This window comes from Plectropomus leopardus, chromosome 22 (assembly GCF_008729295.1).
Source record: "Plectropomus leopardus isolate mb chromosome 22, YSFRI_Pleo_2.0, whole genome shotgun sequence".
Classification (NCBI taxonomy): Eukaryota; Metazoa; Chordata; class Actinopteri; order Perciformes; family Serranidae; genus Plectropomus; species Plectropomus leopardus.
The window spans coordinates 894,574-918,640 of NC_056484.1; the positions used below are offsets into that span (position 1 = coordinate 894,574).

The 24,067-nt window shown below is 39.8% G+C and overlaps 1 protein-coding gene across 5 annotated transcripts in view; it reads right to left on the reverse strand.

The window, feature by feature from the left end:
• Positions 1–24,067, reverse strand: part of celf2 (cugbp, Elav-like family member 2) — a 277,136-nt gene that overhangs the window by 45,900 nt on the left and 207,169 nt on the right. For all 5 annotated transcript variants that reach the window (XM_042511588.1, XM_042511585.1, XM_042511584.1 and 2 more), the window contains 2 exons: positions 12,780–12,828; positions 4,642–4,785 (listed from right to left, as the gene is read on the reverse strand). In XM_042511588.1, coding sequence (XP_042367522.1) covers positions 4,642–4,785; positions 12,780–12,828 — 193 coding nt within the window. The remainder of the gene's footprint in view (positions 1–4,641; positions 4,786–12,779; positions 12,829–24,067) is intronic.

The following is a 24,067-nucleotide window of genomic DNA, read 5'->3' on the forward strand; positions in this document are numbered from 1 at the left end:
AGCCTAGTTTGTTGGAGAAGTCGGGAGTAGACAAATGTGATTGATTTAACGGCTTGTTTATTGGCCTGTTTCTTGTTTTTAACCCTTTGAAACTGGAGCAAATTAAATTGATTTCTTTCAAAAACAGTAATAAGCTGAGACAGCAATGAGAGCAGAAATTAGCCAGAAATTAGGTAAAAGTGCAAGAAAATGACCTGAAAATTAGGGGGGAAAATAATATAAAACAAACAGAAAAAGAAAGTAAAAAAAAAACATGACAAAACAGAATAATTTGGAAAAAGTGAATAAAAAAATAATAATTCTACAAGAGCCTTTATCTTTTTCCCTAGCTAGAAATAACAAAAAATTCCAAGAAATTAGTAAAAAGTACGGGGAAATTACCTGAAAATTAGTTCAATAAAAATTCACAAAAGAAACAATATTGAAAAAAAAAGATCTTTGAAAAAGTGCTTAAAAATTATAAAAATATTGTAAAATATTTTTTTTTAAATATGCAATTATAATTGTAAATATATTATTTTTTTCCCCTAGATATTTTTCCCTAGCTTTTGAAAAATAATTTTCTAAGTTAATAAATTTCTTACAATTTGCATTTTTCATCAAGTTGCTCTTAACCTTTTATCCCATGTTTCTTTTTAAAGAATTTGCAGCAATTTGATCATTGTTCAAAGGTTTAATTACTTGTGAAAGGCGCCTGAACGCAGCACAAAAAAGGTGATAATTATTAATCATCAGACTTTCAGAGCAACAAACTGGCCTCAGGGCAGGTGGTGGGTGGATGGGTCCAACATGCACAGGACTTTGACCCAGACTAAAACGCAAACCAGGCATATTCAAAGGTCTCTATTTTTGGAGCATGGAAACAAAAATAAAATGCTAGTGTAGATGTAGCCTCCAACGGGCAAAATAACTTCCAACTGAGAAATTAAAAGAATTGCAATTTTTTGACAATTTTAGACTTAATTTAGATAAAGTTCTTGTGCAGCTGCATTCAACATTTGAGACTTTTTTTATTTAACAAAAGATGCCAAAGGGTTCTTAAAGTAAAGTATTAAAAAAAGCACAGTTTGGCACCAAAAGCGCATGTTGTACTGGCTCCAGTACAAATTGAGACGCTTTCTTTCTCACTTTACCGGCTTCGTATATGAACTGACGAAAAACAGGGAAAACCCTGATCCCACAATAAGTCCTCCGTGTCTGTTCCTGACCTATTAAGGTAAACGGATAAAACGCGGCTGCTATAAATTGACTGTAAATGCAACGAGCAGCAACACGTCTAACCTGATCTGGAGTGCGGGTCTGAAAACGCCCGCAGCCCTCACTGTGGGAGCATCAAAGAGCTTAGGACTGGCTTACGGTGAGGCTAAACTGGAGCGGCGGGAAAGGTTGAAGGATGCGAATGGAGGTCAGGAGGTCGTAGAGAGGGGAGGCGGGGGGGTGTGGGGAGGTGGTGATCTGGGGCTGAGGCTGAGAGAGCAAGAGGGGGGGAGAAAAAAGAGAGAGAGAGGGAAAAGAGATATATAGAGCGAAAAGGAGAAGCATGTATTCACAGAGGCCACAGCGGCCCCAAGATGTCGCTGCAGTTCATCCGAATTTAACGTGACTCTCTCAAAAGCTTGAAGGAAATCTGGATCGCTCTGCAACAAGGAGCTGACCATAAACAAGGTCTGATACGATGAAGTTAGGCGACAGAATTTAATTTAAAAAAAGTTTGTCCTAGTTCAGGGATACTCTACTTGCTTTAATTGGGGGCCACTTTTGGAAATAGCAGCAGCCCCAATACGTTTCGAGGATTTTAGGATGTTTTTAGGATTTAAGGACATTTCTGGGATTTTAGCACAAATTATTAAGATTTTAGGATATTTCAAGAATTTTTAAACTTTTCTAGGATTTCAGGACATTTCTTTGATTTTAGGACATTTCTAGGATTTTAGCACATTTTTAAGATTTAAGGACGTTTCTAGGATTTTTAAACCTTTCGAGTAGTTGAGGACATTTCTAAGATTTAAGAACGTTCCAAGGATTTTAGGACTTTTTTAGAATTAAAAGACATTTCAAGGATTTTTGGATGTTTCTAGGATTTTAAAAACATTTAGGATTTTAGGACATTGCTAGGATTTTGGTATGTTTCTATAATTTGGGGACATTGGGGTCTTAACTGGGACCTCTGTCGAGGGTGTGGCACCTTACGGAGACTAAAAGTACAAAAATAATTCCCAGTTTGTGTTTTTTTAATGGGAATTAGAAAAATAATCGGGGGCCAGATTTGGCGTGTGAGCTGTACGCTGACTATCACTGAACTATAACCTCTGATTCACTGAGAAAACATTGAAACCTTCAGATGCACAGCAGCACCTGGATATCTGTTGGGTCTGTTTGGTTCGTCCATCACTCATACTTCAGATTTGGTTGCTACAGGTAACACTGGGATGCACCATCCACTCAGTCTACAGGATTTTATGCAACAAAACGCAGGAAAGCAGACACACATGTCCAAATACACTGAAGGAACCTGGACAGAAGATTAAACTGAGAGAGATTTACTTTAACTTTAGCTCCACTTATCACTGGCGTCTTTGGTTTCTTTCTCTTATTACTTCTGTATTCTGTGACTGCAGCCTGACAGCAAATGGTAAAGACATCATTTATGCCAAATCCAGACTATACACACATTTTTTTATTATTTTTTCGACTCCTCTTGGAGAATTCTCGACTTCGACGACGCGCGCCGAGCTCTCTTCCACACACGAGTGCAGACGCGGTGAAGCAAAAGACGATCACTCCTGGTTCAGGAGCATTAAATTACTCACACCTGTGAGTTGCATTTTCACCGTCTGCACACACACTCTGTATACGCTGCTCACTGACAGACTCAAACTCTTTCTGGGGACTGTGAGGCATAAAGACGGAGCCCGCGTTCAGCGCCCGGTGACCATGAATGGTTCAAGGTCGACTTTGATTCACAAAACTGCCTTTATGGATGTAAACGTTTGTTGCTGTTGCCGTCAGGTTGCCTGTACGCTCGACTGTCACCCTCTGCTTTGTGGACTATTTCGGAGTCTTGAGTTTTGCATTTTGGCCATTTTGTTTTTTAGAAGTGATCATATTTGGGGAACCTGAAGATACTGAAGTGGGAGCTTCTCATCAATCTTCCTGTTGGCTATTTTACAGGTTAGTTTGTGTTTTTTTGTGGGTTTTTTTTAACCTGGACTCTATTTTCCCATGTTTTTTGCATCTAAGTGAAACACGGAGACACATTTTTTATGTATGCTGCAGCCTGCGATAAAACAGGCTGCAATGTAACCTCCTGGCGCATGTCCGTACTGTCAATTTACGTCCACTTTAAGCGTTTTTTTGTCTTTTTGTTTGCCACTGACAGGCCCAGATTACTGTTTTAAGTGTCTGACTACATTGCAGAGAGGATCCCAACGAAGATAGACCTTTTTGTTCAGGAGTAAGATCCTTTTTGTTTAACCAAAAACATCCCCGAAATCACCAAAAACACCAGACTCCATTTAAATAAACAGTAATTTTAGTGTCTATAGAGCAGCATATTTTCACATCTAACTGCGCGAATTAAGAGTTTATTTCAATCATATCAGAGTTGGTGATTGTTAGAACATTACTTGTCTTTAACCCTTGAAACCTGGAGCAAGATCACTATTTTGTGTTGCATTCAGACACCCTTCAAACGAATTTTAAGCTCTGCACTCTAAGCAAAGCGGTGCGATTTCTTTCAAAAACATGGAAAAAGGCAATGAGCAGTTTGGTAATAAATTTTTCCTCCTTTTTTTGTAATTTCTTGCCTTTTTTTCTTTTGTTACTCATTGCTTTTTTGCCGTGTTTTGGGGGAAAAAAAAACAGTGAATTTGCACAGATTTTAAAGAGTTCAATGCAGTCCGGTGGATCAGGTGGAGGTGATATTGGACTGTTTCTGGTTGTTACTCTTTAACAAAAAGCTCTCTGTCTCTGCAGCAAACCCTTTCCATAATATCCTCAGACACCGAGAATAACAATCTGAGCCTGTCAGTAAAGTCTACCGTGTTTTTTTGACCACACTATTGCAAAAATGTAGTCATTTTTTGAGGCTATTTCAGGTAAATGTTGGAGAATCTTGAAAGGAAGCAGACTTGTTGTTTACATCTCAAAAAAAGTTTCTTGTGTTTAGTGCTGCAGGAACACACTAATCACCAACGGTAAACAACGTCTTCTTGTGACATTGACAGCTCAGGAAAAACTTCCAGTGAAGAGAAAATGCAAATGAGCTGATTATGCAGCAAAATACTTCTAAGTAAGTCGAGGACGCGATGAATGGTTCACTAGAAAGCTGCTGGAGTGATATTTAAAATAAATACAATAAAAAAAGATAAATTCTTAGATTTCTGAGTGCATAAAAATAATGAGCCCATCCTTTTTATGATCAGTGACTTTCAGAAATAAAGCCACTGCCTCAGAAACCGTCTATAACCAGACAGCTCCTGTCACACGGCGGCGCACTAACGACTTCCTGCAGGACTTTGAGTTTGAGTCACGGCAGCAGTGGAAACCAGTGAAGAGCAGCGGCTGCTGGAGGCCACTCTGGTGATAATAATCACAGGAGGAGTTTACGTGTGGATGGAGGAGAGTCGGAGCGACACGCACCTCTGCTCAGCCCGTCGGGCCCTCTGAGGATCCGGCACTCCTCGATCTGTCCGAACGCAGAGAACATGACCCGGATGACCCGGATGTCGTTCTCGTTGCACTTCTTCGACACCATGCCGATGAACAGCTTCCTGTCTTCCACCGCTGCAGAGACGAGAAGAAAAAAGAGAAGCAGCGTGAATAAAAAGGAGGATTTCACGGCACTTTTACAGATTTAATAATTCTTATTTGTTTTTAACCGTTTGAAACCTGAGCAAATTGCTAAGAAGGCAATAAGCAATTGGAGAAGAAATTACCCAAAAATTAAATGAAAAGAAATTATCAAAAAACAAAAGAAAATAAATATATATATGTATTATTTTTCATTTTTACATTATACATTTGAAATTATTTTGCAGGAAAAAAACTTTTGATTTTTTTTTTTTTTTTACTAATTTCTTGTTAATTCCCATGATTTTGAGAGAAATTACGCCATTTTGCTCAGCTTTCATAGGGTTAACGTAACCACACAGCGACCATAGTGTTAAAGATTTTTGACATATCAGTTACATAATATTATAAAATTACAAATTTATACTATTATGGTATACTATACTATTATTACTACTATTTATATAAAGATTTTTGTAAAGAAAATAAATAAAAATGAATAAATAAAATATGCGTTTCTAATATGTTTAGTTAATTGATTTATGTGTTTACTGATTTTCTGGACTGGGTAATTTTACTCTTAATGCTTTAAGTACAATTTTGTGATTATACTTACTTTTACTTGAAACAAACTATTTTCACAGTGAGATGCAGTACTTTTACTTATGAAACGAAACTTCAATCTTCTGCTACCAAGTTTTATGAAAAGTTTGTCTGTAATACAGCTTACAAAGAAACTATCGGAAAACAACTTTTTTTTTGGCGGACGCAACAAGAGAATGAACCGAAAAATAGCGAAGGAGAAAAAGAAAGACGGGCGAGAACAAAGATTCATAAAAGAAAAAGTCATAAAAAGATAAAACAGAAAAACTCAAGAAATGTGGAAAATGGGATGAGACGAAACAAAACAGCAATCAAAAGAAAACAGTCAAAGAAAGAGAGGAAGACAGAAGAAGACAGACAGAGTTCACGTATTTCATCATGCCATCTGCGAGGCTCTGATCAATGTCTCATTATCACTTCAACGCCGACTGCTCGCTGAGACTCTCCAGCTCGTCCTCTCTCACCCTCGTCCTCCCCCCGCCTCGCCTCCTCCTCCCTTCTCCCTCATGGATTCCTCCTCTCTTCCCTCCTGCGCTGACACAATCCCTCCTTCTCCGGTGCAATCTCGAGGAATGCGAGCAGGTAACGGTGAGAAACTCGTGTGTGTGTGTGTGTGTGTGTGTGAGGTTAAGTGTGAATCAGGCTGCGAGCGAAATCCTCATTGCTAGCAGGAACAATGTGTGTGTGTGTGTGTTTTTGTGTTCCCACCACATTCAATGTAATGCTAATCCAATTCATTTTTAATGAGGAAACTGTCAGCTCTTACCGCGAGGCGAAAGAGATAAGCGGTCTGTTGCACTCTGGGAAATCAATAGCGCACTTGTTTATTTTGCTGTTTGAATTGTTTGTGTGTTTAAAAAACAAACCGTCGGGATACGCTGCCAAGATAAGTGTTGTTTCAAAAAGCTTTAACTCCTTTGTACACAGCGTGTGTGTGTGTGTGTGTGTGTGTGTGTGTGTGTGTGTGTGTGCGCATCACTCCAGAGGAAGATTACCACAAGTCTAACAGCAATGTAATTAATTTACTCTGCGTCGATAGAAAAGAAAGAGAGGAGATATCGTTACAATTGACTGTTTCTGTTTTTTGGGACGAGGCGTGCAGGCAGGCAGGCGGGCGAGCGGGCGATAAGACTCATGAAGCCCGCTCTGGGATGATCTGGAGACAGCTTTGCATTCTGGGATAAATTGGAGCAGAATTGGCTTCATGTTGCGATTCAACACATTAAGAGACGCCCGAAAAAATCATTAAAGTTTAGAGACAAGAAACTAGAAACACCGCCACGTGGTTCAGTTTGCATCCACTGAAAAAAAGGTTTTTGTTAGATATCCCGTTAAAAAAGAGACAGACAAGGTCACGGTGACCTTCACCTTTGACCATCAAAATCTACGCAGTTTATCCTTGAGTCCAAGTTAATGTTTGTGTCAACTCTGAACAAATTCCCTGACTGAGTTTTTGAGATATTGTGGTTACAAGAATTAGACAGACGAGGTCACAGTTATCTTGATCTTTGACCTATGACCACCAAAATCTAACCAGTTCATCCTTGAAGCCACGTGACTGTTAATGCAAAAAAAAAAATCCTTACAGGTTTTCATGAGATAATGCATTCACAGAATGAGTCTCATTAGGTCACAGTAACCTTGACCTTTGACCACCAAAATCTCATCATCAATCATCAATCACCTGCACAGGGGCATAAAAACAGTTCACAAATACACAGTGTTTGTTACTTTTAGCAAACATTCCTCAAATGTTTCTCATCTTTCTCCAGCTGTAAAGTGGAGAGAGATGCGTAAGCGGAGCATAATTTTAGGATGGATTTTCGTTTGATTGCTCTGGAGTGGGCATGACCTTTCAATCACAGCGTCTGTGGAGAACCACGGGGATCTGAAGCTGAACGCCACCCACACTCCTCTCACCTGCATTGTTCAGTCACAAGAGGGAGAAATGAAAATCTCCTGGAAATACAAGCAAGCTTTTCTCCGACAGACATTCACACAAACATCCCTCGACCCTCCGGCGGCCCACAGCGCCGCGACCTACGAGCTGAAGAAGTCAAGTGTGGTTTTATATGATGGGAGGCTTCAAATTTGATTGGTTTGAATTTATATATCCACCCCCAAGGGCAGGATGAGTCAGCAGAAATATTTTACTGTGTCACAGGAAGTGAAAGGAGGGCAATTTATTTAACACATGCAAAGAAAAGCAGTTAACCCTTTGAAACGTGAGCACATTAGTTAAAATTAGTTCTTTCAAAAACATGTGGAGAAGGCAACAAGCAACCTAACAACACATGGTCCAATAAATGGCAATAAATTAGTGAAAAAAGTTGCAGGTAAATGAGCTGAAAATAAGCACAAAAAAAGTTTAAAAAGCAAGAAAATACCTTAAAAAGTGAGAAAAATAAAAACATATTTTTAAATATTATATTATGTTTTTTTAAGTTAAAAAAAAGCACATGACCCAAAAAAAGTGCAGAGGATAAACAAATATGAGTATAATTTTTTTAACTGTAATATAGATTGTATGTAATGTAATAAATATATACACATTTTCTGGGCATATTTCCCAAGTTTTGTTTTTTGTTGATACATTTCTGAAAATTAAAAATCCAAAAAAAAATTTTTTAAAAAAAAAGTAAAACATTTTACTAATTTCTTGCAATTTGTTAATTTAAAAAAAAAAAAAGTAATTTCGTTTATCGTCTCTTTACAGACACTTTTACAGGACCTGAATGTGTTGCTCTATTATTACAATCTGTTTTTAATTGATTTCGTTTTGATGCACTCGCCGTGTTTTGTTAGCTTCATTATGTTCAGCGATATTTAGCCGAGGAAGGTTTGGAAACTGAAAGAAAACCTGATTAAAGTTGGAGAGGAGAGCAGACATTGTGGACAGGCTTTTCTAAACAAAATCTAATTTGGTGTGTATTTGGCAGTTCTGCTCAATTACTTTATTTTGAGGGTCAAATTCCACAATTATAAAAACAAAATGGAATTTTTGTCTTGCTTCTGCACAGTTTAGGTTTCCAGTTAATCAGCTGTTGAGGTTCGGTGCGATTATGAAATGACCGTTACTGTTTGGTGAAGCTAAAATCAATGGATGTTTTGGAAAAAGCCCCGAGTAAAAGCTGTGAATATTGGATATGAGTTTTTGTCATGTGTAAGTAATAATAATCATAATCATCTGATGTTTACTTTAAAAGTTGGTTAAACAGAAATTTTGTATTTTAATTATATAATCAACCCTTTGAACCCTGGGCAATTTGGTTTAACTTAACAAGACATGGCTCAAAAATTCACAAAAAAAGTGAAAAAACCAAACAAGCAAAATAAAAAAAATAAATTAAAACAAGATTTTTAGAATATTTTATTTTATTTTTTATAATAATAATTTTAAACGTAAAATTATTATAATTCTAAATATAGTTTTTTGGACATTTTTTTCTATTTTGATAATTTCTAGATAATCCTTTCCCCTGTTTTAAAAGGTTTTTTTTGTAATTTTCTATTCACCTTTTAATAATTTCTTGCAGTTGGTGGGACATTTCTTGCCAAGTTTGTTATTGTATTTTTGCCTTTTTTTCTTCTTTTTTTTTTAAAGAAATGAGACTAATTTGCTAATTAATTTGCTTGTTAACAGACTGAAATGTGCCTTGCTCTTCCTCCTCTCCTCACGGTCGGCCACGCTTGTCGAAAAAAAAGGGGCATAGCTCCACTGCGGTAAAACTCTGTGATTGTTTTTTAGACATCTTATCAAATGAGTCTGTAAATTTAGGTTGAGTCAGATGACAGTAATCATAGATACAGACATCCTAAAAAACGGATGGGGGATCTGAAAGGGTTAAAATCTTATCCATCTTTGATGGTTTTTAATTTCTGACAGCAGATTGCATCCATGAACCAAATCAAACCTAAATGTTCAGCGTCCCCTTGACCTCATGTGTGCATATTTCAGGATATCTGCTGCCGAGCTTTCTACAGCCCCTGAAATGCTCTGCACAATAATTAAATTTGGTTTGTGATGTCCCAAAAAATGGTAAATAGACAAAAATACATTTGAAAAAGCCCAGCATGTCCCCAAACAGTCTGCTTACAATCCTGCGACCTCACAGCTGATAGTTTTTGTACCTCAGGTGGAAAAATATTCCCCCCGTTTAAATTTTTGTCGGTGATGTCTGCGGATCAGTCAGCGTGACAGAACTCCAGAAATCTCTGCAGCAGATATCTGGATTTTTTTTTTCTGCAAATAAAACTGAAATTATTTGCATGGCTAAGTGAGAAAATGTGTGTTTTTGCAATTTGGATGAAGTGACCCTTACAGCGGAGTAATTGAGCAGAATATGAAGACGGATGAAACCATGATTGGATGAAGTGACCATTAAAATCTGGATGCAGGTAGTTTAAAAAAAAGGGGGGCGAATTTTAAACCCTGTGTGTTTGTACATATTAAAGAGGAACTATTCTGCTCATTTTCAGTTTCTACTGCAACATTTTAAACGCTCTTATGATCAAACTAGAATTACCAACACGTTGTTTTATGCCTCAATGCACCAGTCAAGGTTCTCTTACAGTTAACATCCATGTCTGAAAACACGGACGCTTCACGCACAAAAGATCTCTACAATCAGCCGTTTCAGGTGGACACCCAAAGCTTTTCAGTTACAAACATGTTTTATATTTGACCACCAAATTCTACTCAGCTTAACCCTGAGTCCAAGTGAATGTTTGTGTCAGATTTAAAGAAAATCCCTCACTGATTTCTTGAGATATCATGCTCACAAAAATGAGACACATGCAAGCTCACAATGACCTTGACCTTTGACAACCTAATTCAAATCAGCTCATCCTTGAGCCCACCTGAATGTTTGTGCAGAATTTAAAGAAATTCTCTCTCAAGGTGTTCTTGAGATAATGCGTTCACAAGAATGAGACAGACAAGGTCACTGTAACCTTGACCTTTGACCACCAAAGTCCAGTTAGTCAAACACAGTTTTTCTCATACAGTCTGTGCTGGAGCACACGTATTCACTCTCTGTCTGAGAAGCTCCATTTAGCATCTTTCTCAGTAAGCCCCCGTCCCAAAAAAAGCCCAGTCAGGTTCCAGCAGGAACATATCTGAAAGCGGTAAGAAATTAACAACAGCAGCAACCAAGATGACATGCTCAAATGTAAAAAAAAACCCACATAATAACACCACAAAATGTCTCCATACTGCTCGTCCGAAGAAATCCAAGTATCGTGAAGCCCCAACGTGCCAAGTTGTTTTTTGCGTGTGGATACCGCGAGCTGTTGGTCTTAAGAGAGCGCACATACGTGAACGTGGCTCTCACGTTAGGAGCTCCAGGCTACAACAAGGCTAAAAGCATGACACCAGCAATGTTTTTCAAAACAACTTGGCACGTGGGGGCTTCAGGACACTTACTTTGGACGAGCACTATCATTATGATGTATTTTTAAACATTTGTATTCTGGTCACCACTTGCTTCATTTGTTTGGGAGATTGTGTTTTGTGGGTGATAAAAACATCCGACTTTCCATTAGCACAAGGGTGAGTAGATGATGACTGAATTTTCATTTTTGGGTGAACTATCCCTTTAAAGACACAAACTACAGAAAAGCAGAATGGGTCTCCTTTCAAAGCAGCAGATTTGCCATAACTTTACATCACGGAGGAGTCCGTGTGCTGACACGCAGACGATGGAGTGGCATCATAAAGCCACCTGCTACATCACTGTCCACTGCGGGGGATCCAATAAAACCACAGTATCCAGCAAGCCAGGGGAGGAAATCCTTATAAAAGCCATCACCCGCTCCGCTGAAATATGGCGAAATACGACTTTATCAGACATAACCGTCGGGGTAACGATGGCGGAACTTAATAAAGCAGCCGCTGCTCGCTGCCAGAATGGTGAAATATGGAGCAGACCGTACGTAACGTATCCATCCACTTAATGGTAATGACCTTTAATAAACCCAGTGTTAGAGTCGCTGTAACAGTGACGAATAGCTGCTCAGAGGTGGATTAGTTTAGTCAGAGGAGGAGACGGAAGAAGAGAAAGAGATGGACGTTATAACAGAGAGACAACATGACTGATCAATCCTGCGCACACTGTAAAATATGACAAGCTGATCTCACTTTAAAAAAACGTGGGAAACCAACTGACTTGCAAAAGTAAGTAAAAATAACTATTCTTACTTGTTATATTATTTGTGAGGTTTACTTACAATTCTGTTGTATTTACTTCATTTCGAGACATCAACTAAAAAGTGAAAATAACTATTATTTTATAAGTGATTGTAATCAAATCAATTTTAGGACATTTTAGTATTTTAGGATGCTTCTCTGATTGCTGGGATTTATGGATTTTCTGAGGATTTTAGGGCATTTGTAAGGATTTTAGGACTTTTCTCTGATTTTAGGACTTTTATAGGATTTTAGGACATTCTAAGTTTTAAGACATATTTTGGATTTAAAGATGTTTCAAGGATTTCAGGACGTTTCTCCGATTTAAGGACTTTTATAGGATTTTAGGACATTTCTAGGATTGTAGGGATATTTCGGATTTCAGGACATGTTTTGAATTTTAGGACATTTCCAGGATTTTAGGACATTAGTGTGTCTTGTCTCTGTCAGGGGTGTGGGGGATCCTTTGATCAATAAGCTCTATTTTGATGCTATTTTATGCACTCTGGCACCTTATGGATACTAAAAGATTGTTCAACAACACCTCAGGTAAGAAGAAACGTGTAGTTTTAGATTTTGGGGTGAACCGTCCCTTTAAAGACACCCCGATGCTTCCCGTGGTGCATATCGTCCAACAGCTCCCTCGTTAGGTTGAGAGGGAACGGAGGCTCGCTATAGGAAATCAATTCAGAGCTGGATCTGCAATATGTAGTTTGGAAACGGGGTGATGTGAGGACGGGGTGGGTGACAGTGCTTGTGTGAGATATATGCATAAAAGCGATTGTGTGTGTGTGTGTGTACGTGCACATCGCGAGGAGTGTGTGTACAGCATGTTTGTATGAGCGAGCAGCCACAGGGGAGAGAGGCTGGTTCACCGCGAGGCCAAAACGATTCAACTTTCACTGACCTCCTTCTGAAGCACCTTAATAATTCATCACACATATAAGAATATATTTATATATATCAGCATTTCCCCCTCTTACTCTCTCTCTCTGTCTCTCTTCCCCTCTTCCTCTGCTTCTCCCTATGTCTCTCGCTCAGTCTTTTCCCCCTGTGTCTCGTCCCGTCTGCCCGTCAGCCAGCGAGCAAACACGCCGCTGAGACGGCTATTACCAAGCAAATTCAAAAAGGCTATTGATGCATGTGTGTGTGATATTGATGCGACTGTCGGTGTGTGTGTGTGTGGGCGGCCACTCACCGTTAGATTTCTCACTGTCTGCAGGTTTCATCTGAATGGGGTGGTGCATCTGCGGAGACACAAGAGAAGGACAAAATATATTAAAACGCTGCACACAGACACACACGAACACAGACGCTGCACAGCGCTCACACTCAATATTTCAGGTGTTGAAACAGCGAAAAACATCACTTCCGATCTCACAAACTATAACTGGCAATGTAACGAGAGGTGTTTTCCTTTCTGTGAAATTTTCATAGATTAGGATAAATTATAGAAAACACAGTGCGTGGATAATTCAGAGTTCATTTCAAAATGGTTTAAGGCGATTTACCGGCGTAGTTTGAACTATTGAATCACAAGCCTTCATGACTGGAACGTCTGTTTCATCAATTAAAACTTTATCAGACCTTGAGGCGCTTTACCTCGCTTTGTTCAGAAAAACGACTCACAAGCAAAAGGACGTATCTGAGAGCTGACAGGTGAAAACATAGACTGTATGTAAAGATGGACGACATGGCAGCTTCCCCAAAGTGAGGCTCTTCAGTCTGGATCGCCCCCTGGTGTCTGTCTGCCGTATAGGTCATAAAGCCCGCCCCTCCATTTAAATAAACAGGCCAAGCTAAAATCTCAAAGTACACGCCAAATAAATCTTTCCCAAAGACGGTTTCTGTCACTGACGGCAGTTCTCATCACCCTGATTTTGTTTGAGTTTTTGTTTTCATGATAAGTTTGGCTTTAATGAGTTATTAAATTATACAAAAAGGAGATTTTCCGCCATGATTGACAGCTGTGACAGCCAACCCGTGTGCTCGCTTTCAATGGTGCTTCTCACGATCGGTCAGATGGGTGTTTTGGCGGCAACTCCGCCACCTCGGATATTGTTACTGCGCAGACTCTGGCCTCTTCCCTCCTGTGCACCTTCAGATCCCGTCCACCAATAGCACAAAAAGAATCGGTAACAAGGGACAACTCTGGCAGAGTCTTCTTGTTTTTTGAAAGAAATCAAACCAATTTGCTCGGGTTTCAACATTGTTAAATGCTCGGAAAAGGCGTCTGAACACAGAAAAGTGATGCTGATGCAGGTTTCAGAGGGTTAAGATGTGGTCCGGCTGGCGCGGACGCATTTTGTTTGCTTCTAAGTACATTTACAAATTACATTTATTTGCATTTTTCCTCACTCGGAGATAAGATACAGATTGCGTGTTTATGCCAGGTGTAAATGGGGTCTAAATGCTGCATTTACACTTGTCTTTTCAGATACTCGGTATCTCTCTGATGTGCCCAAGATGCAGTTTAATGGAGCTGAATGATGGATGTGTTTTTAAGGTGGCGGGTCTTCTTTTATGGAAAAACAAGAAAACACTTCACAAGATGAGAAGGCTTTGTCACCTCTCTCTCTCTCTCTCCCTGTCTCCCCCCCTCCTTCACTCTCTCCTCCTCTGTCCCTTTTTTATTCCCTCCATCTCTCTTTCCTTTATGGGAGATTATGTGGCTGTTTGATCTGCGGAGAGACGAATGACAGTGATTCTCCAAATCTAGCCCAGTATCAATCACACTCAGAGTCAAATACCAGCAGAGAGTGTGGGTGTGTGTGTGTGTGTGTGTCGGTGTCCGTACGAGTGTGTGTGCGCGCCCTGTCTTACCCATAACGCCCCTGGGCTCAGTCACGCTGTGACAGAAGGCTTTGATCTTCCAATTCTATCACACACCTTTATCCCAACTCTCTCCCTCTTGCTCTCTTCCTTATCATCCTCACTCTGCTTTTTTTCCTGTCTCACAGACCTGTCCTAGACACACACACACACACACACGCACACACACGCACGCTCGCACGCACACACACATATATAGTCTGCCCGTTAAATAGTTCCCAAACCGGCCTGATGGGGGCAGTCGATGATGGAGGGGGATGAAACGAAGAAAAAATGCAACTGAAAACTGCAGAATGTACAGATAAACTTCAAAATATAACCAAAAAAAGAAGAAAGAGACAAACACTCCCATCATTGCAGCAATGCAAAAATACCAGAATAAAATGTTGGCTTTTTGTATGAGAGTAACAGACATTTGTAGCTGTGTTTATAGCAACAACTAGTGAGTGTTTTAATGAGAAATTGGGACGTGTCAGGCCGTGTTTGAAGTGACAAAAGTGGGTATTTCTTAACAAAACTGTGGGTCATTTCTAGCCATGTTTGATATGACAAAGCGAGTAGCTTTTGACGAGACTTTGGGTCATTTCTAGCTGTGTTTAAAGAGACAAGAGAATATTTCTGACAAAAGTCTGGGTCATCCCCTGTCGTGTTTGTTGCGAAAAAAGCAAATAGTTTTAAAGAGCGTTTGGGTCATTTCTACATGTGTTTATTGCAACAAAAGCGAATACTTTTTACCAAAAGTCTGGGTCATTTCTCGCTCTTATTGTGGTGACAACAGCAGGTATTTACTGGACTGAATGAACAACTGCACTTAAGATTGCACACTGTATGGACTCACTCCAAAATATAACCCAAAAAAAAGAAGAAATCATTGCAAAAATGCAAACATCCTATCATGGTACCAGCACAATCTGCAGAATAAAACTTTAGCTTTTTATAAAACAGTAATGGACATTTGTAGCTGTATTTATAGCAACAACAAGTGAACTTTTTGATGAGAGACTGGGACACGTCAGGACGTGTTTGAAGCAACAAAAGTGGGTGTTTTCTAATCAAACTTTGGGTTATTTTTAGCTGTGTTTGTTGCGGTAAAAGCGAGCAGTCTTTTAAAAAGGAGTTTGTGTTCGTATCAAGAGACAATACTTTTAACAAAAGTTTAAGTTACCTCTACCCTTGTTTGTGTCGACAAAAGTGAGTATTTTGTAACGAGAGTTTGGGTCATTACTAGCTGTACTTTTAGTGACAAAAGCAGGTATTTTGAGCAAACAGATGGTGTTTTTCTAACCAAGTTTCCAACCGCAGTGTTGTCACAACATAAAATTCAAAAGTGAAGCATAAACAAATGTAAAGTTTTAACATATCTGATACAAACAAAGCAATGTAACATCCTTGACTTATAGCAACGTACGATGCCAACATTTATTCTGGTAATTGGGTTGATGGTATACTGAAAGAAAATAGTGTAAATTTACTAACGGCTGACCTGTGATGCATTTCCAGCAGAAATATATGGAAAACTAGAAAGACTGAAATGAAATTTGCAAGAAGAAAGTAAAAGGAATAAGAAAGAAGAATAAAATGAAACCAATAGAAAAAATGTAAAAGAAAGAAAAATGTGCATATTTTACAAATGTCTATCCAAAGGAAAAGGAAGAAAAACAGAAAGCTAAACTGCAGAAGGAAAGAAAAGACAAAAATGGTAAAGAAACCACAAATTGACTGTGTGATTATTGGACGGTTTGTCTCCTTTTCATGTCTGTATACAGGAGGACAGGAAGCAGGGAGAAAAGGGCTAAGAAAAAACTACAGCCGGAAACAAAGAGAGAATTAAACGAGAAAGTAAAAATGAAATTTAAATGAAATTCAGCGACGGTTGAATGGTTTTCGCTTGTACTTTGCTGTGTGCATCAGCCTCAAAAAGACAGAAAGACAAAAGGAGAAAAAAACGAGGATATGAAGACAAGGAAGCAAGACAGACAGAAAGTCTAAAGTAAAAGGAGAGTAACAAAGAAAGAAATAAGACGGTGACAGAGACATGGTGAGAAAAAGACAAAAGGATCAGAAAGAAAAAAGGTCCAAGAGAGAAGAGGAGACAGAAGGAGGGAAGAGGGTCAAAGACACTGGACAGACAGGAATGGTGGCGAACCCTCCAGGCTGCAGTCTCAGTACAGTATCACCAACACAAGGACAGATGCCGGGACATGGACGAGGTGTTTGTGTGTGTGTGTGTGTGTGTGTGTGTGTGTGTGTGTGTGTGTGTGAAGTCACATCAAAAGGAGGAAAATCGTGTCAAAGCGAACCTAGAAGTCACATCAAGTCACTTCTCGTTAATCCTTTTCAAAGTCTGTCCTCTAAAGGCAAAAAAACAAAAAAACAAAAGCAAAAACAAAACAAAAGCCATGACAGAATCCGCCGCGCTGCCGTCATTCACTCCTGGAAAACACAGCCAAAAGCTACCACGTGCACACACACACACACACACACACACACACACACACACACACACACGTACACAAACATAAACAGCACACACACTCAGGTACAAAAGCTCTGTCTGCTTTTTGGGCGTCTCCTCCTCAGGTCTGTCTACCCCGAATGCCCGGCGGGCGGCGGCGCTGTCGACATGTTTGATCTCGGAGAGCTCCCGCCGAGACTCACAACAGCAAGGCTCTCCTCCGCCATCCCACAATTCCACAGTGCTGTTTCTTCTTGCCTGGCAGGCCCGCAGCCGCAGTCTGCCATTCATTATGCGCTCAGCAGGAGCCAGGCAAAACTCCTGAGTCCTCGCCGCGCTCAGCCTCATAAAAAAGCACAGAGAACCAAAAACTCCGCCACGTAAAGCCGTGTGTGCAGCCGGCGCGATGCTGCGCTGGCATTTAGCTTTACAAACGTATCTGTCCCGTCAGGCGGCGGCTTGATCTCCATGTTTACGTCCGACACCCTATGTGAGAGCTAATGTTTCCTCCTCTCTGCTCCGCCACGTTGGTCAATCTTTCATCGAAATGGTCATCATGTGACCGTGTAAACCAGTGATATTCAACTTATGGCCCGCAGGCCAAATCTGGACACCGCTGGGCGGCCCCAGAACATCAATCATTCACATAAAAATAAAGTGATTCACACTGAGAATTGTTTTTGTACTTTTAGTTTCCAAAAGGTGTCAGAGAGCATAAAACAGCATCAAAATAGAGCTTGTTGATCAAAAAAGTGCCAGTAGAGGATCTCCCACACCCCCGACAGAGGTCCTAGCTAAGACCCTAATGTCCTAAAATCTGAGAAAATTCCTAAAATCCTAGAAATGTCCTAAAATCCTCGAAACATCATTAAATTCTAGAAATTTCCTAAAATCCTAGAAATTACCTTTAATCTGAGAAATATCCTGAAATCCTTGAAGTGTCCTAAAGTCTTAGAAATGTCCTCAAATCCAAAATATGTCCAAAAACCTGAAAAACCTCCTATACATAGCAAAGTCCTAAAATCCTAGAAATGTCTGAAAAATCCAAGGATTGTCCTGAAATCTTTTAAACATGCAGGCAGCTGCAACTGGCCCCTGGACTTCTGTCATTTTTCAAAAGTGGCCCCCAAGTTAATCCTTTCAAACCAGAGGAAAAAAACTTGATCTTCATCTTTCAAAAACAGGGGAAGAAGGCATTTAGCAATGAAAGAAAGACAGAAGACTACAAACAACTCTTAAAAAATTAGGCTAAAAAACCCAACAGAAATTACATAGAAAAAGTGCTTACAAAATAATTTATGCATTTATAATGAATTATAATGACTATAAATAGTGTATTTTTATACTTTTTTCCCTTTTCCCTAAATTTTCCCCAAGCCTTATTTTTTTCCCCCCAAAATCTACAATTTTCTTGGAATTTGGGGAACATTAATTACCAAGTTGCTCATTTCCTTTTTGTTTCCAATGTTGGATTCAAAGATGTAAAAATTGTAAAAGCATCTGGAAACAGCACAAGGAAAATGGTGCCGCTCCGCGTTTTAAAGGGTTAAATCATGCTCGCCTCCTCACAGATCATTTAAGTCCAGAAAAACAACAGTGACTTGTTCACACACACACACACACACACACACACACACACAAACCCATTCCCACAGCGGTGTCATTACAGAGGCTCATTATCGAAATCAATTCAATTAAAGGCTGTAATTGCTGTAGTGAAACCCAAATGCTATCGCAAACACGGCTGAAGGAAGGCAAACCTCATCGATGCGCCGACCATCCGAGTGTGCGCGCGCGTGCTCTTATTTAACGAAAGAAATATTAATCGCTTGTTTCAAATTAACTCCCCTCACCCCTCTTTTCTCTCCGAGTTGGTGGCGGCGTTTAAGCATATTGATTCTGCGGCGGGCGGGAGGGAGGGAGAAAAAGGGGGAGCTTTAAATGCGGGCTAACTATGTTAAACACTTAGAGTAGTTAGTGTGGAGACGCGACGCAGCATAGCTAATGCCAAATCCCTCAATCATTCTGCTCACACACACGCGCGTTGGGTTAATTGTTTACCGAGCTAAATGAAGTGGGGATAATGTAGGCTAACTGTGCGCTAAGCGCCGCTAAGACGAGGGATATTGTAAAGGACAATTTGATTTATAGTGGTTTGTTTGCTGTTCGGAGAGCGAGAATTAAAGTCAGACTTTATCTGTGTGGAGGTGTTTGTCAGAGTGATGTGCTGAGGCAGAGGGAGTGTTTGTCATGTGTCAAGTGTGTGTGTGTGTGTGTGTTGTTGTTGTGAGACGTTGGAGAGGAGAAACACTCCTGAAGTTTTAATTGTATCGACATTCAAGAGTCTACAGCAGTGATATTCAACTCACGGCTCGTGGGCCAAATCTGGCCCTCACAATCATTTTCTAACTAACAATAAAAATAAAATGATTCACTGTGAATAGTTTTTGTACTTTTAGTCTCTAAGGTGTCAGAGAGCATAAAACAGCATCAAAATAGAGCTCGTTGATCAAAAAAAAGTCAGTGGAGGATCCCCCACACCCCCGACAGAGGTCCGAGCTCAGACCCTAATGTCCTAAAGTCCTAGATAATGTCCTACAATATGAGCACATCTAAAGACATGTCCTGAAATCAAAGAAACTTCCTGAAATCATAAAAATGCCCTAAAAAAAAAAAAACACAAACACAAAACAAAAAACAAAAAATGCTCTAAAATTCAAGAAAAGTCCTGGAAGCCTAAAAATGTCTTAAAAATCCAAAAAACGACTGATGATGATGAGAGAGAGAGAGGGAGGTTTTAGTTTTAGCACTTTTAAATGTAAACCATTTTGAGCTCCATTTTTGCATGAGAGCTGGTACACAAGTAAAGATTATTATTAATGTTATTATAATTGTCATTATCACTCAAAGCCTGATTTTGTTTTACTGCCAAATAATGTCTCTGAATTACAAAATATAATCCCCATTTACTGTTTAGGTCTTTAAATTAGTTTTTAACTTTGTTGAGTTGCACTGATTTACTTTTTGCCATTTCTTTTTAGAAGACGTAAAAGTTTTCTGCAAACTGCATTTAGACCAGCAGACGCTGTCAGCCAGCACCTGAGCCGGAGCGAATCTGATCCGAACCGCATCCATCAGCTCCAGAATAACTCCTGAGTATGATCACAAAGGATCCATCGCAGCAGGCGGAGCAGGCGGGACGTATGAAAGTGCGGCCTCGTTGATCAGCTGACTGATACCTGAACAGGCCGTCCAGTGTGCACGAGCGTGTGTTTTCAGCCGGGTGCTTGACGGCAGTGCGGCGCGGGGAGGAGCGCTCCACGTCCGCAGCCTGTCAGTCGCCGTGTGCTGTTTGCTCAGGTGCGAGCCTATTACACATATCGCCGCTCTATCACAACAGCTCTCCACGCAGCACTTGAGGAGAACAGGAGACGAGGCGACTCCCACCGACTGCTCGACCGGCTGATTCACTCCGCAGCCTCTTTGAGTTTTCCTGAGAAACCCGAACGCCGCCCAAGGAGCCGGGAAGCAGATGTGGGTGGTGCTACGGTGGAAAACGGCAGAAACGCGGCGGTGTAGGATATTAAATTTATCATGTACTAAGCCGTGTGTCATCAAACATTCATGTGTTATAGCCTGGAGGATATTATGCAACAAGCTGAAAGGTTAGACCTCGGACAAGAGGTTTTTAAAGAGGCTGAGCGGACTCGGCTGACCAGCAGACAGCGATTAGCTCAGCAGGCATCCGAGCTTTAAATATGCGTGTTTCATCTTTAAAGGGACATTTAAACCAGCTTTGAGTCTAAATAATGTGGATAGATGATCTGTGGTAAACTTTCTTCCACCTAAGCAGTGACTGGATATCCCTCCTCCCCTTAAATGATGAAAAATGCATCACTGGGAGGAGTTTCGCCAGCTCTGAGGCTTTTTCTCCAAATACAGGCTGTATATTTTGTCAACAAAGAGTATCCACCCAAACTTGTAATTTAAGGTCTGCTCCTGAGTTTATTTTATAAGTTTTTTATGTAGTCCGACAGGGTAAGACCAAGAAACTATAGAAGATTTTTAAAACCATGTTTTGCGTCCTCGGCACAGGCGGGGATTATCTCATCTTATATCATCATCTCTCTTGAAATTGCTTGATGTATTTTGATTAAATCCTGAATTTCTTGTATTCTGGGATTAAAATTGTAAAGCACTTTGTACCTTTGTTTCAACTTTGTTTAACAGCACCCACCTGCGGGAGTATTTATTGGTCTATTGTGGCGCAGTGCATTCTGGTAGTTGTAGGCTTTCTCCCTCTTGAGCAAAAGCTGTGTTTCCAATTAATAACCAAGATTATGGCCTATTTTTTAAACTATGCTGACTTCTCTCTTCCTTATTTTCCTTCCTTCCTCGACTATCTCGGCTCTAAACCATCAATCAGAAGATGATTGACAAAAAAGCAGAATACTTCACATGACAGCCGTACAGTTACTGACACAAAGTTAAATCCACTGTAATTTATTGATGTTTGATTATTAAAACTTTGAGCTGTTACGGCCTCATCATCGGCCTGTAGAGCGTCCGCAGTACACTTGAAGCAAAGTGTCACCGTTTATGTTCAATCTCTTTTTTTTTTGTTTTTTTTGGGAGCACTTGAATTGTCTCGTCACAAACTGCAGAGTTCAGCTCTGATTGACTGAGTCACGCTGGGCAGCGCTGTATAACACACGATAAATACACACCTTTGAAAATCGATTAACATTTAATTTACATATTAATGTGCAAACTGAAAGTCGCCACTTATTCCTGAACAATGAGTTGCTAAGCCACCATGTTGTCCCACTGTTTAAGAACCGCGTTGACGGTAATAACTGCTCCTCTTTTTTTGCTGCTCTACAATTACTGCAAAGCAATGTGTTGCATTTATTAGCCTGCTATGAAATTGTTTAATTTATCTGGATTTATAGTTTGCCGAGCGGCAGCTACACGGCCCGCATGATTGTTTGCTTATTCGTGTCTGAATCAAATTTGACTTAATGACTTCATTCATCTTACACGGGGGGGAAATTCTCATTTTGTTTGTTGAAGTTGGTCTGAAGTGGAGCTCTTCCTCCCGTCTTCATAATGTCTTCATCATTAGTGAGTCATACGTGATATACTGGGACATTTTAAAGTGTTCCTCAGGTGTTTGCTTGTGTCTCGCTCACTGAGGAGGCCAAAAAACATCCATTATAGTCACTTATTTATTATTTCTCATTAATTTTTGGCCATTTGCTAGCACTGAGTAAAGCTTCACCATCTGTAAGTGCTGTGTAAAGTTGATTAGACTGATCTTTTCGTCTCTAAAGCCAAATTAAAGAACCAGAATTAAAGTTTCACAGATTTATGCTTCCATGCACTGCTAAAAATCACATCAATGTCTGTGTAAACTTGGCTCACAAACTCTTCTTGTGCTGCTTTCAGATGATTTTCACAAGTATTTAAACTTAAAACTTTGAGAAAAATGGTGCAATTTCTTTCATAAACATGGAAATAAAAGGCCATAAGCAACTTGGCAAAAAATGTTCCACGACTTAAGAAATTATTAGATATATAAAATTATTTTTAAAAAGCTAGGGAAAATTTATAAGAAAACAAACAGAAGTTACGGAAAACATACATATTCAAAATCATGTTAGAAAATGATTTAAAATTTTTTAATTGGTGTGATTTCTTTCATAAACATGGAAAAAAGCAATAAGCACTTAGCAGCTAGACATGCTTCACAACTGCAAGAAATTATCACATTAAGATTTTTTTATTTTTTAAAAAGCAAGGGAAAAATTTATAGGGAAAAAGAGACAAAAGCACTATTTCTAATTATCATGATTACATATTTAAAAATACATTACAAATTATGACATTTTTAAGTGGTATATCGATGTAATTTCCTTGTTTTTTAAAAAACAAAACTTTTTTATTTTTTTAATTTCACAAAGAAACACACTGCCCGTTTACTGCTAACATGCTGACTGAATGAAAAAAAAAAATTGGGAAAAATTTGGGGAAAGTCGCTGCAGGTGATCTAAAGATTCACATTCATGAGAATGAAATGAATGCACGGTCGCACTGACGTTGACCTTTGACCACCAAAATCTCAGCTCATCACCGAGTTTTTGTGAGCGTTTGTGTCAAATTCGTAGAAACCTTTGACTTCCAACCACCAAAATCAAATCACCTCATTGCTGAGTCCCAGCGGACGTTTGTGCCAACTTTTAAGACATTTGTGTGAGTTGTTGTCATAGTTAGTGCATGAATTATTGAGCTGTGGCCAGTTCATTTTGTGAATGAGACAGTAAATCTGCTGTTGAACCGCAGCAATGAGCTCCAGCAGACTAACAGAGTTGCTGGTTGCTCTGTGGGATTGTCACTGACTTTCACACAGTCATCTGAGCCGCTATTAATATGAAAATACTGAGTAATCGAGCTTTAATTTGTCTGCGAGTATGACAAGTCAAAATTGTCGCTATGCAAGACTAGCTTATTTAATCACCAGAGGGTATTTATCTGAGTGAAAAGCCAGATGAGCGGAGACATAAGGTCCACATCACGGCAGAGGGATCAGAGTGCAGCGGGGGCAGCCAGGATGGATTTTATGACCTTCCAGTTATGGGACAGTCTCTTTAATCAGCCGTCCTTCCTGGCTGAGACGAGGTGTCTATCTGCCAGACGAGCTGACACCCGCTCTCCCCCCTCTTTAGCTTTCAACGTTTTAAATCTTTATAGAAGTGGCGCTCAACTTACAGCCCCCGGGCCAAATCTGGCCTTGGATAGGGTTCCAGGTGGCCCCCCGACCGTTTTCTAACTCACAATAAAAATACATTGATTCACTCTGGGAATTGTTTTTGGACTTTTAGTCTCCATAAGGTGCCAGAGTGCATAAAACAGCAGCAAAATAGAGCTTGTTATAAAAAAGACCCTAATGTCCTAAAATCTGAGAGATGTCCTAAATTCCTCTAAATGTCCAAATGTCCTGAAATCCTAAATGTGTATGGGGCTCTTGTGACTGGCCCCTGGCCTCCTGTTATTTTAGAAAAGTGGCCCCTGAGCGTAGCGTCCCCTCTTTGTGTCCTCATCACGTACAGAGACTTTACAGACAACATGTCTGACAATCAGGCGACCTCTGAGCTTTAAGGTTCCACGTTAAACGGTCTTTCCTCGTGCATCGAGTCCAG